The sequence below is a fragment of the Castor canadensis genome, chromosome 5, assembly GCF_047511655.1.
Source record: "Castor canadensis chromosome 5, mCasCan1.hap1v2, whole genome shotgun sequence".
NCBI classification, from domain to species: Eukaryota; Metazoa; Chordata; class Mammalia; order Rodentia; family Castoridae; genus Castor; species Castor canadensis.
This window is the reverse complement of record NC_133390.1, coordinates 162,174,738-162,189,654: the sequence shown is the minus strand read 5'-3', so window position 1 is coordinate 162,189,654 and position 14,917 is coordinate 162,174,738. Positions and strand designations below refer to the sequence as shown.

The window sequence follows — 14,917 nt, the reverse complement described above, 5'->3', positions numbered from 1 at the left end:
ACTATTGAGCTATACTGCCAGTCCAAGGCAATATTTTCTTAGACATGCCACCAAAGCACAAGTGACAAAAGAAACACTAGATAACTGAGCCACACAAAAACTTAAGCTTGCATACTACAAACAGGAGAAGTATTTAAAAATCACATACTTTATAAGATATTTGTACCAAGAATATATAAAGACCTCTTCCAACTCAACAATAAAAATACTATAACCAAACAACAAGCAAAGGATTTTGCCAAACAAAATAAGGCTGACACTTTAGATCTGGGGGTTGCACATCCTTGGATTCAACCAATTATAGCTTAAAATTATTTGTGAAAAAAACTGCATCTGTACTAATCATAAAGACTTTTTACCTGCCTTATTTCCTAAACAATACAGTGAGCTACTTACATAACACATATTACGTGCGCTAAGTGATTTAGAGATAATTTACAGGAGGATGTGTATAGATTATACAAGAATATGCAACTTTATATGATACTTGAGTATCTCAGATTTTGGTATCTGAAGGGGATCCAAGAACGAAACCCCCAAGGGACTAGAGACCCTGTATACAAATGACAACTGAGCATATGGAGTGGTGCTCGATGCTAGGAGTCATCAGGGAAATGCAAGTCAAAACCACTAGATACCATTTCATACCCACGAGGATGGCCATGATAACGAGGCAGGCATTTAAGAAGTGCTGGCAATAATGTGGGAAAACTGGAACTCTCATACACTGCTGGGGAAGGGGAAGCACCAAAAATCTGTTTGCTAACGTCCACAGCAGCATTGTTTATACTAGCCAAAAAGTAGAAACAACCCAAATGTCCACCAACTAATGAACAGATAGAAATAATGTGGTATATCCACACAATAGAACATTATTCAGCAATAAAAAGGAATGAAGTACTGATACATTCTACAATGTGGATAAACCTTGAAACATGCTAAATGAAAGAAACCAATCACAAACACTACATACATGATTCCATTTTATATGAAATGTCCAGAAAAGGCAAATCTATAGGAACAAAACAGGTTAGCATTGGCCTGGGGCTGTGGAGGCATGGGAATGGAGAGAGTCTGCTAATGGACGCAGGTTTCTTTTCTGAGTGATGGAAATGTTCTAAAATTACATTATGGTGAAGACTGTACACCCTGTGACTAAACCAAAAGCCACCAAATTGCAAATGGATGAATTTTACGTATGTGAACTGTACTTCTATAAAGAGTGACACTCAAAACAAAGCTCAGGACCAAACCTGCACTAAAACTTAACACCAAACCAGATGCTGTATTCACCTGGACACCATTCACGGAAGAGATGGCACTTCCTGAAGAGGTGAGTTCAGCTACAGTTTTCCCTATCTTAACATACATACTACATTTTCAAACTAGTGAAGAGTTTCCTTCCCCAAACAACACCTCAAGCTGGTGATTTCCCCAAGTCCCCACAGAGGGCCTCCAGGAATGAAACAAAGGGGGAAAAGGACAGAGAGACATGGAGTCTCAGATTTCAGGGGAGGAGATAACATGTGAATCTGGTAGAGAATCACTGGTCTCTAGATGTCCTTGTCCAGAGACCTAGTGATGGCTATCCACAGCTTATGCTGTACCAAAATGCTTTATAAATTGCCATAACTTGCCTTCAGGTACTTTTGTCTAATTATGGTCCCAAGTTCTATTTCAATAGAGTAACTATCACTAAGAAGATTACACATATGGGGAGGACCAATCCCATTCCCAAAGATACTCAGAGCCCTAAAGTGAACCCAATTAACTATTATTACATAGGAGAACACATAATAAGAGAGAAACAGGCATACCTCCCAGAGCATAGAGTAACTCCAAAGCTTGAACCATCGACTGTGCTGGAGGGGGCTGTAAAACACATAAAAGTCCTCCTAAATTATTTTCTTTGGGCAAGACACTGAAATTGTGACCACTTTCAGGTCAAATCCACGCTCCCTCTAGCATGCCCCTTTCTTCCCAGGCTCCATGCTTAGGTTCCTGCTGTTGGTGCCTTTGAAGCATGCTTCCCGACTTCTCAACATCCTTACTACTGCTTGGCCTTTAAAACTCAGCCTGATTAACTGTCCCTCTTGCAGCCCTCCCTCATTCTCCTCTCTATCACAGAAGACTGTCCAACCTCATCCCCCTCTCTTCATTTGCTTAAGCCCTCCTCAAACATATCTAATTTTGACTTCAGTCGCAACTATCTCCTACCTTGGGAGCCTCCGACACAATAGCAACCGTGGGAGATTTCTCTATGCTTCCTGCTGTGGAGTTAAGCAAAGCTCACACTGTGACCTTCAGAGGGATTTCTAGAGTCCTTACCTCCTTTCCTTCCTCAACAAATCTTTATTGAGCACCTACTACGTGTCAGACATCATTTTCATCTAAGTTATTTGCTTTCTAATAAACCAGGCAAAAAAACTGTAGTACTTTTTCAAACTGCATTCATTTCAAACTGCTTTCTTCTAAATGCATCCATGTACAAATGTATTTAAGCATCAGATTGTTTTAGCCCAATTTTACAGATGAGAAAAGAAACCATAAATAAAAGATATTTGAACAAGATCACATGGTAGCATAGTCAGAAGCTAAGCTCAGGCCTCATTTTTTCCACTCTACCTCACCCATTCTGTTTGCCAAAAAACAAAGTCAATGACTGCATGCCCAGGCACACGCTCCTGAGGGTAAAAACTAACCCCAACGCTGCACATGGGGTTGCAACAAATCACTGCTGAGCAAATCATGGAACCGGTCTACTCGCCCCTCCTTGGGGCCTTGCTATCTTTCTTCACAGTGAAATGGAGCTTCAACCCTCTGGGGATCTTTCACGCTGAGGTGTACAGGGTAACAGGAGGAGCAAAGTACTGGTAGAGGCTTTAAACAATTACAGAGCAAAGCCTCTTTGATTTCTTTCAATCCTGACCCTATTTCCAGTCAGTTACCATCAATCAAAAAATGTCCTGCCTCTGGCCTCCACAAAAATCATATCTATAGTGTTTCCACGTAAATACACATTTACCAGTATTTCTCTAGGATCACATCTGATTCAGGATCACAAGCACTATTTTAACCTATCTGAAATTACAGTGTATGCATAGTTTCAGTTTGTTTTTCTCACTGTATGCTTTCCTATTTTCCCTGTTTCTTGCACCCATAACATATGACAGAAAGGACTTTCTTATCAAAAAATCCAAACTTGTCACGTCACATACCAACACAGCTGGGACAGAACAAACACCCAGCATGCGAATCCTCAGATCATAGAAAGGCAGGAAGAAAGTAGGAGTGAATGAATATGCATTAACGGGCCTAGTGCTTCATAAGCACAAGAATAACTGTAGAGATCATAAAGGCAAAGAGAGAAAGATTTCAGTGTGGTATGTTTAAAATGTCTGCACATTAAAAAACAAATAAAAAACAGTAAATTACAAAGAACAGGAAAAATATTTGTAAGAAATATTACAAAGGTTAATGTCTTCAATATCTAATGGACTCCCAAAAATCACTAATGAACACTAATTCTAACAGAGTAATACCTCAAAACAACAAATGAAATATAAAGTAGCTAATAAACTTTTTTTTAATCTACCTTATGAGAAACAAAGTGGGTAAAGAGAATCTCCTCCTCCTCCTATGCTCTGTCAGTCACACTAACAAAACTCTAAATGATGAGGACACCAGGAGCCAGGCCATTACGCATGTTTGCTGGAGCAGACATGGCACAGGGGTCAGCCATGCATCAAGGACGTACCAAAGGACTATGGTCTTAGGCCCAATGATTCCACTCCTAGCAACCTGCCTTAGGAAGCCATCAGAAATGCAATCAGCCACAGGGGCTTCCCGCCATCTCTGCCAAAGCCCTCTCAGCTCCTCCACTTCAGTCCTCCTGCATCCAAACCTATACACAGATTGGCTGTCCTGAACTCTCCAGCCCTCCAGACCTAGTAAAATCCTACTTGGGTTTCAGGTTTCCCCTCAGACATGACTGTTAGGGCTGGGGGCCCTTCCTTCGCCTCTCAGAGCATTGAGCAACTGCTCTACAGTTACTGGCCTACTTGTCTCCATCCCCCAACAGAACAAAACCGGAACAAGAACAGGAACTACATTGCCTTGTCTGTTCTCTCCCATGCCCTGTAAAGGCCCTGCACCAATCAGGCTCATGACACTTGAGCTGAGTGGAGGAAAAAGAAAGATGGCATGCCCATCCACCATGTCCTGACAACCCCCTACAAGCTCCCTGGACAGAAGGCAGGACTTACTGACATGAAGTGGAACCTGAGGACGTTGTCGATCCCTAGTGCTTTCAGCTGTAGGATGACAGGGGCCAAGTTGCTACGCTGCATCTCAGGAACTGTGGACTGAGGCAATTTGTCAAAGGCGTCCTCTGAGGATAGGAAGGCAGACTGTTTGAGATCAGATGTGACACTCAAATGCAATTATATACCAGAGGGATGGTCTTCCTTCTTTACCTTTAATGGGCGGGGGGTGGCTCCAGGAGTCTGGGACCAGATGCATATGACGTTACTATGCAAAGTTGTATTTATCTTTAAAAACGTTCTAATTTAAAAGTACTTTACATAAATACTTTTGAAAAATACACCTTTTTAAAGGTTTTCTCCTTTTACTTTCTTTTGGTTTGTGTTTATTTTTTTAGACAGCATCTTGCTGGAACTTGTGATCCTCCTGCCTCAGCCTCCTTAGTGCTGGGATTACAGATGTGCACCACCATGCCTGGGTTTTACTTTAGAGTGCTATTTCTCAAGTGCTTTTTGGCAACAAAATATAAAACTGAAGTAACAAATATTTGCTGAATCACTACTGGTGCTCAATTACTATTAATTCTGCTTGGGATAAAGTATGTGACGGAGGCAAGAACTACACATACTAGCAAAGAACTTTAAATCACCAAAGTAGCTACTAGAATATAATAAACAATCAAATTATAAACAGCAAAAATTGCCCAAATCTAACTTTTTAAATGAAGGAGCCAAGTACAATGTCATACCCAGAATTTGATGCTGCCCCAAAGAGATTAATGAGTGCCTCATCAGCCACAAAGAGGACACAGCACCACAAGGCACAGAGGTCCCAAGGTGGGAGGGACTGGAAAAGGGGTGGGAGGGGAAGAGACTTTAGAAGGCTTTTTTTTTTTTTAAATTAAAAACTACACCAAAAGGGCGAAGAGAAGAGAGGAAGGAAGAGATTAACTCATTTTTGTGGATATTCAGAAAGCTTATGGATTACAAAGAGAAGCCTCCAACCACCACATCCTCTCACATCATCAACATTTTAACAGACGCACACCCTTCTTAAATTCCAGAGGGGCCCAACATCTATTTAAATCATGAAGTTTTAGTTAACTAGAGGAAAAAAAAAACATAGCAAAAGGCATCATGAAGAAACAGCACTATCACTGAAAAACTTCAAAAAGGTTTTCTTTGAGGAAACAGACAACCCATATTCTGGACTATGTGGCATAAATGACAGGCAACAGCAGGAAGTTCTCTGGTTTCAAGAAGATCTTAGGTTCAAGTTTTTTTTGGTAGGAGAACCACATTTCCCAAGCATACCACTGGACAAGGGAGAAGCAAAGTCATCAGAGGGAAGGCCCACCTTACAGAAAAGGAGCTTGGGAAAGCAGGTGTTCAAGTTCACAGACAAAGATGCTCAGAGTTCGATGGTGTGGAGCTATAGGAGACACAGGAAATCCCCCAGAAGCATCAGTGACAGGAAAGGGCTTGGACCAAGACCAGACTGTGCATTACAAGAAGGAACAGAGGAATCCCAGCAAGAACTGGGACCCAGTGGTCCTCACAAAGAACTGGAGGTTGGATGAAGGAAAGCACGGCCATTGGAGGAAGACTCTAAAGAAGATGCCTCAGAAGGAGCTGCCATTAGAGCAGAGTTGAGAATAGGAGGATCTGCTGGGTGAAGAGAGAAGAATCATCAAAGGACTCAGCAGCAGATGTGGGAAAGCAGAGGGCATGTCCAGCAAGAGCACAGTGTGGCTAGAAGCAGTATAGGGTAGACAGATGGTTTGTGACAAGAGACGAACTGAGGAAAAGTCCTAAAATGTTCTGGAAAACCGTGAAGGATCTGAGCAACCTGCTCAGAGCTGCATTCTCTGAAAGCTCACCTGGGAGCCACAGGGCTCGGTGCCAGTGCACTCATTATTGTCTGGCAGCCCTTCCCCAACCCCATCTCCACCAAAACCCACTCATACTACAGACTTGGTGCTCATTACCCAAATCTGTCTACCTACCTTAGTCAGGATACTACCATATTCTCTTTAAAAAGTAACCTGAAGCCAGGGATGGTGGCCTACACCTGTAATTCCAGCTATTTGGGAAGCAGATATCAAGAAGATCACTGTTGAAGGCCAGCCTGAACAAAAAGTTAGTAAGATCCCCATTTCAACCAACAAGCTGGGCGCAGTGCTACACACCAGTCATCCCAGCTACGTGGGAGGCACAGGTAAGAGATCGGCACAGTTCAAGGCCAGCCCCAAGCAAAAATGGGAAACCCTATCTAAAACTAATTAAAACAACAACAACAAAAAGCCTGGGAGCATGGCCCAAGTAGTAGAGTGCCTGCCTAGTAAGTGTGATGCTATGTTCAAACTGCTTAAAAAAAAAAAAAAAAAAAAAAGAGACAACTTGAGTTCCTTAAAAAGCTAAACAGAGAATACCATATCCAAAAGCATTAAAGAAAGGTATTTAAGTCCATGTACATTCATGTTAATAACAACGTTAGTTCTAATAGCCAAAGGATGAAAAATCCCAAATGGTCACTAACTGATGAATGAAATGGCTTAGCTATACAATGGAATATTATTCAATCATAAAAAAAAGGAATGAAGTATGCACTACAATGTACACACAGATCACATCTGTATGATGGCATTTATATGAAATATCCCAAAAAGATGGAACAATGAGTGGTGACTGCCAGAGCCTGGGAACCAGGAAGAATGAGGCCAGGAGCTACAGGTCCCACTTAACAGTAAGGGTTTTGTAGTGGAGTGATGGAAACGTTTGGAAACTAGACAACGATCTGGATGTATATCTCAAATGTAATAAACGCCACTGAATTGTTCACTTTAAAATGGTTAATTTATGTTGTATAAATTTCACTTTAATAAATTAAAACTTGAAACTTCCTCTTCCTCCACATCTCAGGGTGCCCTAGTCCTGGTTCCCCTTTCCTTAATCCAATCATGCCTTTCTAGCATTTACAGGGGTTGCCCTACCTCTCCAGCCTTGATTATGTCCATCCCTTCTCTTCCAGACATGTTCTATGTCCCCTCAGTGTCCTCTAAGTACCTGCCTGTGTCCTGAAATTGAATTTCCAATGTTGCCCCTTCTTCTGGATAACAACCTCCAATAAGATCAGGCTCAGACACCACCTCAGTTGTGAAGCACTCCCCAGTTCCCCAGCAGAGGCCCATAAACCCTCTTCTCTGCTTCCTATCCTCTACAGCAATGCTATCACATGGTAATATACTATCTATTTGTGAGTTCACCTCCACCACCAGGCTACCCACCATGTAGCTGCAGGTCACAGCTTACCTGGCCCTAGATCATCAAAATGATGGTAACCACAAAGAAAGGAAGAGATAGATGGAAGATCTGAAATCTTCAGATCAGACCTAGTAAGCCTACAGATTCATACTGAACAGCAACAGAGGAGGGAATTAATAATGACTTACAAACAAGTCTGTTCCATTGGGAAAAAAATCTTAGTACTGTTCCCTAAGAAGGCCTAACCATTGGTTAAGGCTGTCTTGGGCTGGGATGAAAGCTCCTGAAGGGCTGGGACTATCTTTATCAGAATTTAATTTTGCTCCCTGAGAGCCTAGCGCAGTGCATGCCACAGAGCAGGAGTTTACCATCTATCTGTTGTCTATGCATGAGTCTCAGGATAGATCCTCCATACTAGGTCAGCGAAGCAGGAGAACCCAATGTGAGACCCCCACAGGATTCAGGGATCTCAGAGTAAGAAAACAGCACATCAAGCTAAGGGACAGGTAGCAAACACAGAACCTGAGATACAAAGCCTACGCTACAGGGACAAAGGCCATAGGAGGACCTAGGTCCAGACACCACGTTAGACTGGTGTGGCAGGCAGGAGGGCCAACTTTGGCCAATGGCACACACAAAGGCTGGGTTTAAAGTGAGGAAGGCAGATCACACAGGGCCCTGGGAGGGAGGGCTGGATTTTACATTAACTTCTGTTATTACAGATAAACATTTGCTGTTATCCAAAGTCAATACCTACACTAACTCTGAGGAAGTCAGAAGCCCTTAAGGAAAGCCAAACTAACCTGTATAAAGGCGGTAACACTTTCCTGAGCGGTTGCGTCCACCACGCCCTGCCCGCTGGTTGGCTGACGCCTGGGACACTGGCACCACCACCAAACATTCGATGGCTGTCCTTGGGTTGTAGGCCCGCAGCTTCACAAAGCCACAGTCGATCACGTAAACAATGCCACTGATTGTAATGGAGGTTTCTGCCACGTTGGTGGCCACAATCACCTACATTCCCCACAGAAAGAAGGAAAAGAAGAGAAATCATTTGTTTCTTTTTTTCACTTTAAATGAACTGTTAACAGTCCTAAAGATCCAATGATATTTCAAACATCACAGAGTATGAGGCAGTCTGGCATACCATGAAGAGCAAGAGTTTAATAAGAGCTGGGTACCCTGGGCTGGAAGCTTCCCCAATCCTGTGACCCTGTATAACGTATTTACCGTCCTGAAAACCAGTTTCCTCATCTACATAATAATAGCTACCTTTCCCCCAGGTTGCTGAGGGATTAATAAGATACATAAAGTGATTAGAACATAATACTGGGCACATGGCAAATTCAACAATGTTAGTTTTTCTTTTCTGCACAACCAAAGTAAATTATCATTTTAACACAGATGTATTCATTTATTCAATCATATTATAATTATTTCTCAGGGTCTACACTGCCTAGACGCTGTCCAAGGTACTGGGGAGGTATGATGGGCAAGACAAAGCCCACTCTTTTTACACTCTGTGTGAGTGTTTGGGTAGAAACAGGGTGAATATAACAAACAGCTAACTTTAGAGTGACAAATAACAGGAGAAAAAAACCAATCCAGTAATATAATATGATGTGGTATATAGTATTATACATTATAATAATAGGGCATGTGCCTTTATATTGGATGGCCAGAGTAATCTTCTCTGAAAGACTCTGAGCTGAGACCTGAGTACCAAGAAGCAGCCAACCCTACAGAGAGCCAAGTACCAAGAAGCAGCCACAGTTCAAAGGAAGTAGAAACTGCCAGTGTGGTGGCTGAGATGAGCCTGGGGATATAGGCAGGGCCCAGCTAATGTGCCATTTCTGTACCAACATGAAGTACTTGCATCTTATTCCAGGTATACTGGAGCTGCCACTGAGGATTTTAAGCATCAGGGGACATGTATATAGAACACTAAGAACTTTTTTCAGGCACTTTACATTTTATAAAATCATTTTTTAAAAGCTTCCTAATATTTTATATAGTAGTGAGTTGTGACTTTATATTATAAAACCATCTATCTAAGTTATCTATGTTTTACAGCTATGAAAACTGAAACTTGAGATTAAGAACTTATCCAGGGGCACACAGAACTCAGGGGTGGAATCCATGCCTTCTGACTGATTGGCTGCAATTCATGTTTGACTGGGCAGATTCAGGTTCATCCATCCCAAGAGGCTAGGCACCCTCTTCCAAGTGGCCTGAAATTGGGAATGAATCCTCAGAGCATGCTTCACCTATTTTATTCTCTGCCACCTGCTGTGCACTCCTCATCTAATGGAAGGAAAAGGAGAGTAAGGGGTGGGGAGCAGGAGTCAAATTAGCCAACAGCTGGCTCCTTCTAACCCATGCTTCTTCCCACCACACCCTTCCACATCTCAATTTCAAGGCTAAATATTTTTTAAGCCACACCCTGAAATAATTGATTTAAACTTGGCTGTATAGGCAAACTGGTACTCAAAACAAATGGTTTAGCAATCATTGGTGATAACTTTATCTATTGTTCCTTACCGACCACAATCAACCATGACAGACTCTCAGGCCAAGGAAATAACGTGTCATGGGAAATGTTACGCAGGAAGAAGAGATGCAAAGAGAAACCATATGCTCTGATAATTACTGACAGAGTGGCCCTCTGGGGAGAAGGTGCAGAATCTTCACAACACATTAGTTACTATGTGCTTTTAGATCTGCTACACAGAAACAAGGGCCTAAAATGCTAAGAAAAAATTTAAAAAGTGCCTGTTTAGCAAGTTTTCTTCAGTTTTAAAAAAAAAAATTTGCAATGCATGGCAAAGGGATGCTAATGATTTATAGATAGCTGAAGGCTAAAGCACCTTTGGTCACCAGAATAGTCTCACCTTTCTGACGCTTCGTGATACCCTTTCAAACACTTTCATTTGCTCAAAGGAAGGCAGTCCTGCATACATGGGGAGAACCCGAAGGTGTTTTGTCATCCCAGTGCGAGCGAGTGCACGGGCCTGCTCAATTAGCATAGACACAACAGTTTCTACTTCTTCCTAAACATTGGACCAAAGAAACTGAGATCAATGTGAAGCATGCCATTTTATCACACTAAAAAACAATGAAAGTTGAGATAGAGATTTCAGCTTTGGTCACTGTCATGAATTTCAGTGCTACCACATTTCACTCTGGGTTGATGTTTAATCAAATGCTACTGAACAGTGGTGCCAAAGTAGTAAAAATTTGCAACTGTGATATTAACTACTAAAACTAAACATCTTCAGTTAATAGAAGAGTTCCCAATATAAAAATAATGACTTTTTTTCTCAGTTTTTATGTACTGGGGAAACAAAGCATTTCATGCATATGGACAACTTGTGGCCTATAAAGTCACTATAAGGGAAAATGTTTGGCAGTGGAAAAGATTACAGCTGGAGGGTAGTTCTACACAGTGTTACAACCTTGGGGGAACACTTGTGCTTGTTCATTTGTTTATCCAGTAACGTGGCCACTTAGCACCTCCAGGATGAGTTGCAAAGGATCACTGGGAAAGGGGCGGATGGTGGCAACATGCATGAGGCTAAATACACCTAATGTAACATTCAATCCTGGCATACAGAGCAGCTCACTCACTCAAACATTTCTTTGTGGAATTAGCTACTAATTTTAAAACACAGTTAACCCCTGTACACAGAACAGGGAGGAGCTAGCAGTTCCTTGACAAGCTAGTTAGCAGATGAATGATATCAAACCCAACAATTTTCTATGCAATTTACTAACTACAAAATACAACAAAACATGAAATAAGTGGCTAAGTAACAAGGTTCTATATTAATTTTGGTACTGCCTTAAAAGTCTATTCATCAGAGAGGCTTGGTGGAATTACCTGGCCAGTAAGAAAAGCTAGTATGTCTCCATCTCCCTCTGTCTGGTGAATTTTCACTACAGTTTCCACAGCTGATTTGATATAATCTGGAACAGGACTGAAAAGACATATGAGATAAATGCATCACTAGAATATGCTCATTAGTTACAGATCAATTACCCTAATTATCTGGCAGCAAAACCTCATGAATATTAGTTTGGGCCTGCCCAGCATGTAATTGGTATATGGTTAAATAAAATAAATATGCACTCTTTTTTTTTTTCTTTGTTTTAAATGCAGTGTTCAAGGGCTGGGAATGTAGATCAGTGGTAAAATGCTTGCCTAGCCTGCTTGAGGCATGGGTTTGATTCCTAGTACTGCCAAAAATAATAATAGAAATACACACACACACACTAAATGCAGCACTCAAAAATAATGCATAAGTATATGGAAACTATGAATTTTAGCTATATTTGCAAAGACATATAAACAATATACCCATGCATGTAGATGTGCTATCTTTATCATGCAAAGATGCTAAGCCAGGGAAAACTAGGAACTGTGGTCTCAGTGCTGAAGCCCACCCTCTTCCCAGCCCATTTTCCTTCCTGGCTATAGTCAGCCCCTTTGGGTCTAGTGTATGGAGCTGGTGGCCAGCTCTCCAGCCAGAATGACTGAGAAGTCTACAATTTTCTGCATTTATCAGCCACTGGACCAGACCCTGGTCTTGGTTTGCCCTATGACTAGGTACAGGAATTAGGATGTCACTTGTCTTGTCCAAGGGGGCTCCTCCCCAAAATGCCAAAAAGGCCTTCTTGAGGGCTGGAAACAGAATGGCCCAAATCACCAGTACTCCCCTTGCTGACAGGCATCCTCACAAACTCCAGTTCAGAGAAGTACCAAGTTCTTCACCTCAACTTTTCACCCCATTGCTCTCTCCAACTGAGCTAAGGACCATAGCTTCATGCAAACTTGCCACTCAGTGTCAAGACTTCACACTAAATTCAGCAGTGATGCTGAACAGGGCTCCAAAACTTTCTGTCAGTGACAGGAGAAATACACATGGTCCTCCCCAGTGCCCTTAGTGCTGCAAGCAGATGCAGGTCCCCATCATCCCAAACTGCAGGCTTGGGTTTCCAGTCACCGCCATCAAGAACTAAACATCATCAAACCTTTGCAGGTAAAAGATATCCACCGGAAATGTTCGCCCTTCCACTGTCAGGATCACACATGTATCCTTGGCTGGGTCACCAGTTTCATTTTGATTAAAGAAATCTCGAAATTTCTAAAAAGAAAAAATAATTTCTCTCTCAAAAAAAGAAAAAATAAGGTTCAGAGTAATTCATGGAAAGAAAAATTAACATAAAACTGGCAGAAGAAATCTGGGTGGTAAGGATTTGATATATGTAATAAAGACTATACACTGCAAAATGTACATTTTTCTTATTGAAATTGTAGGGAATAATATTTCAATGATAGACTCTAAAAGGTTTGGTAGAGATAATGAAGGATAGACTCCAAAACTGCACTCAGTAATGCATCTGAGTTGACATGCAGTTGTGGTACCGTTTTATTCCTATCCTCTGGATGTTATTTAACTAAAGGTCAGGTCATAGTGAGAGTCAACTTCTTTTTTTTTTTTTTGGTGGTACTGGGGTTTGAACTCAGGGCCTCACACTTGCTAGGCAGGCACCTACCACTTGAGCCTCTCCACCAGCCCGAGATTCAATTTCAATGCAAGTTAAAGCAAGTTGATGTGCAGTTCTATTAGTCTGAAAAGTACAGATCTAATCACACAAGGTTATCAATCTGTAAAGGAAACTTCTACTTCTGTGAACAGTAGGTATGTTCCTGATACACCTATCCTTAACTTTTCCAATAGACTTTAGGCCATCTGATGGCAGGGACAGTTTCTTCTCCATCTTTACACATCCTATAGGGGTTCACACAATGCTGTCTGGGAAAGGTCATCAACCACACACTTCTCCCACAGGATCCCAGGGGGAGAAGTGGCTCTTGGCAGTTTCTGCCACATAAGTAGCCATATCCTGCTCAATGGCACTTGACCTAGGAGGCCTGGCCTGAAAGCTCTGGCCAATGATAGCAGAAAATACCACGAAAACCCTCTTAGAGAGTATGTCCCGAAGATACGGACAAGCTGAGAACAAGAATACCTGAGTGACTGAGTGACCACAATAATGGATGACTTAATACTAGATAGGACACTGCTGATGCCAGCTGCTGGGGAGATATAGACTTCAGATTTGGTGGAGTGTTCCATTACTTGATTCTAAGTGAAATTCCCATTCCTCAACTATATTCCAGTTTCACTGAGGCCTGGTTATATTACTGCAAGGCCTGTCTTCTATATTTCCCCATGTCTTGTGCATTTACCAAACATGCCCATTCCCATTCCTAGCAACCCAGGAATGCAGGAGCTCCATTGGTGAATGACATCAGACACATACTAGACAGGCTTGTAGGAGACTTTTAAGAGTCCACTGGACTTAACAATATACCGGGTGCCATACACATGAACCTCAGCCATGTTTGGGAAGAGGAAGCATAGATATAAAAGTGCTTCATGCCAACAAAAGGACTCTATGTGCTACAAAGAATTCTACACAGCACACCCCTTGACTGTCCTTTCAGGTGAATTCCCTGAAGTCACTTTGGCCTTCCTGCATCCCTAGGACATGCAAGTATAGGCACACCAGAAGTCAGGCACAAATAAATGAGAACACAACGCCACCCAACCCAAAAGAATTAACAGTCCAGGAATCAGATGTGCAAAAAGCCAATTATAATGAATGGAAGAAGAATGCCTTGTGACCAGAAAACACCTATAAATCACAATTTAAGTGAACAAAAGGGTGCAATAACTGGCTTGCAGGGACGGCTTCCTGGAGGTAGCACTCTCCCTTAAGTCATAAAGAATGACTTTGTGACTGGGAAGAGAAAGAGACATCCCTTCCCTGGGATGACCCTAAATGCACACAAGAGATGTAAAAAGGCACCTGATAGAAGACAGAGGCAACGGTCTATGGCAGGACAGCTCAGCTCTGAGTTATTTAGCTTTCTCATCTATTTAACGTGGACAAACAAATTGCTCTTTACCTGCAAGATCGCTGCAAGGGTCAAATAGTGTATGTGACACCTGTGGCACAGGCCCTGCCTAGAATGGTATTCGTAAGTGATCACAGTTGTCACTGAAGAGGCCAGAGTGCCTCACTGTGTGGATATTATTTGATGGGCAAGACCAGGACAGTGAGGATGGGCATGATATCATCAGACCTGTGTCCTGCATCACTGACTTTGGTGGCAGTCTTAAAGACGGGAAGCCGAGAAAAGATTGAAAGAAAAAGGACTAATTAAGGGAGTTATTAAAATAGCTCAGGGGAGTGAGAGTAAAAGCATAAACTCAGGCAAAGCATTCTAGAGGACAAGACCTGACAACCAATGAGTGTGCACACATACAATTGTGTTGGGAAAAAGGATGGAACTGATTCTTTCTCAATCAGGGATAGAAACT

The 14,917-nt window shown here is 42.0% G+C and overlaps 1 protein-coding gene across 8 annotated transcripts in view; it reads right to left on the bottom strand.

Annotated features, from left to right (window-relative positions):
* Positions 1–14,917, bottom strand: part of Dhx35 (DEAH-box helicase 35) — a 67,988-nt gene that overhangs the window by 19,660 nt on the left and 33,411 nt on the right. For 6 of the 8 annotated variants that reach the window (XR_012448250.1, XR_012448249.1, XR_012448248.1 and 3 more), the window contains 6 exons: positions 12,558–12,670; positions 11,407–11,503; positions 10,418–10,576; positions 8,330–8,540; positions 4,266–4,390; positions 1,818–1,872 (listed from right to left, as the gene is read on the bottom strand). Coding sequence is in view for 5 of the 8 variants with exons in the window: in XM_020156346.2 (XP_020011935.1) it covers positions 1,818–1,872; positions 4,266–4,390; positions 8,330–8,540; positions 10,418–10,576; positions 11,407–11,503; positions 12,558–12,670 (760 nt within the window). In the remaining 3 variants the exon portion in view is untranslated. The remainder of the gene's footprint in view (positions 1–1,817; positions 1,873–4,265; positions 4,391–8,329; positions 8,541–10,417; positions 10,577–11,406; positions 11,504–12,557; positions 12,671–14,917) is intronic. The other 2 variants (XM_074074758.1, XM_020156347.2) reach the window with 1 other exon arrangement.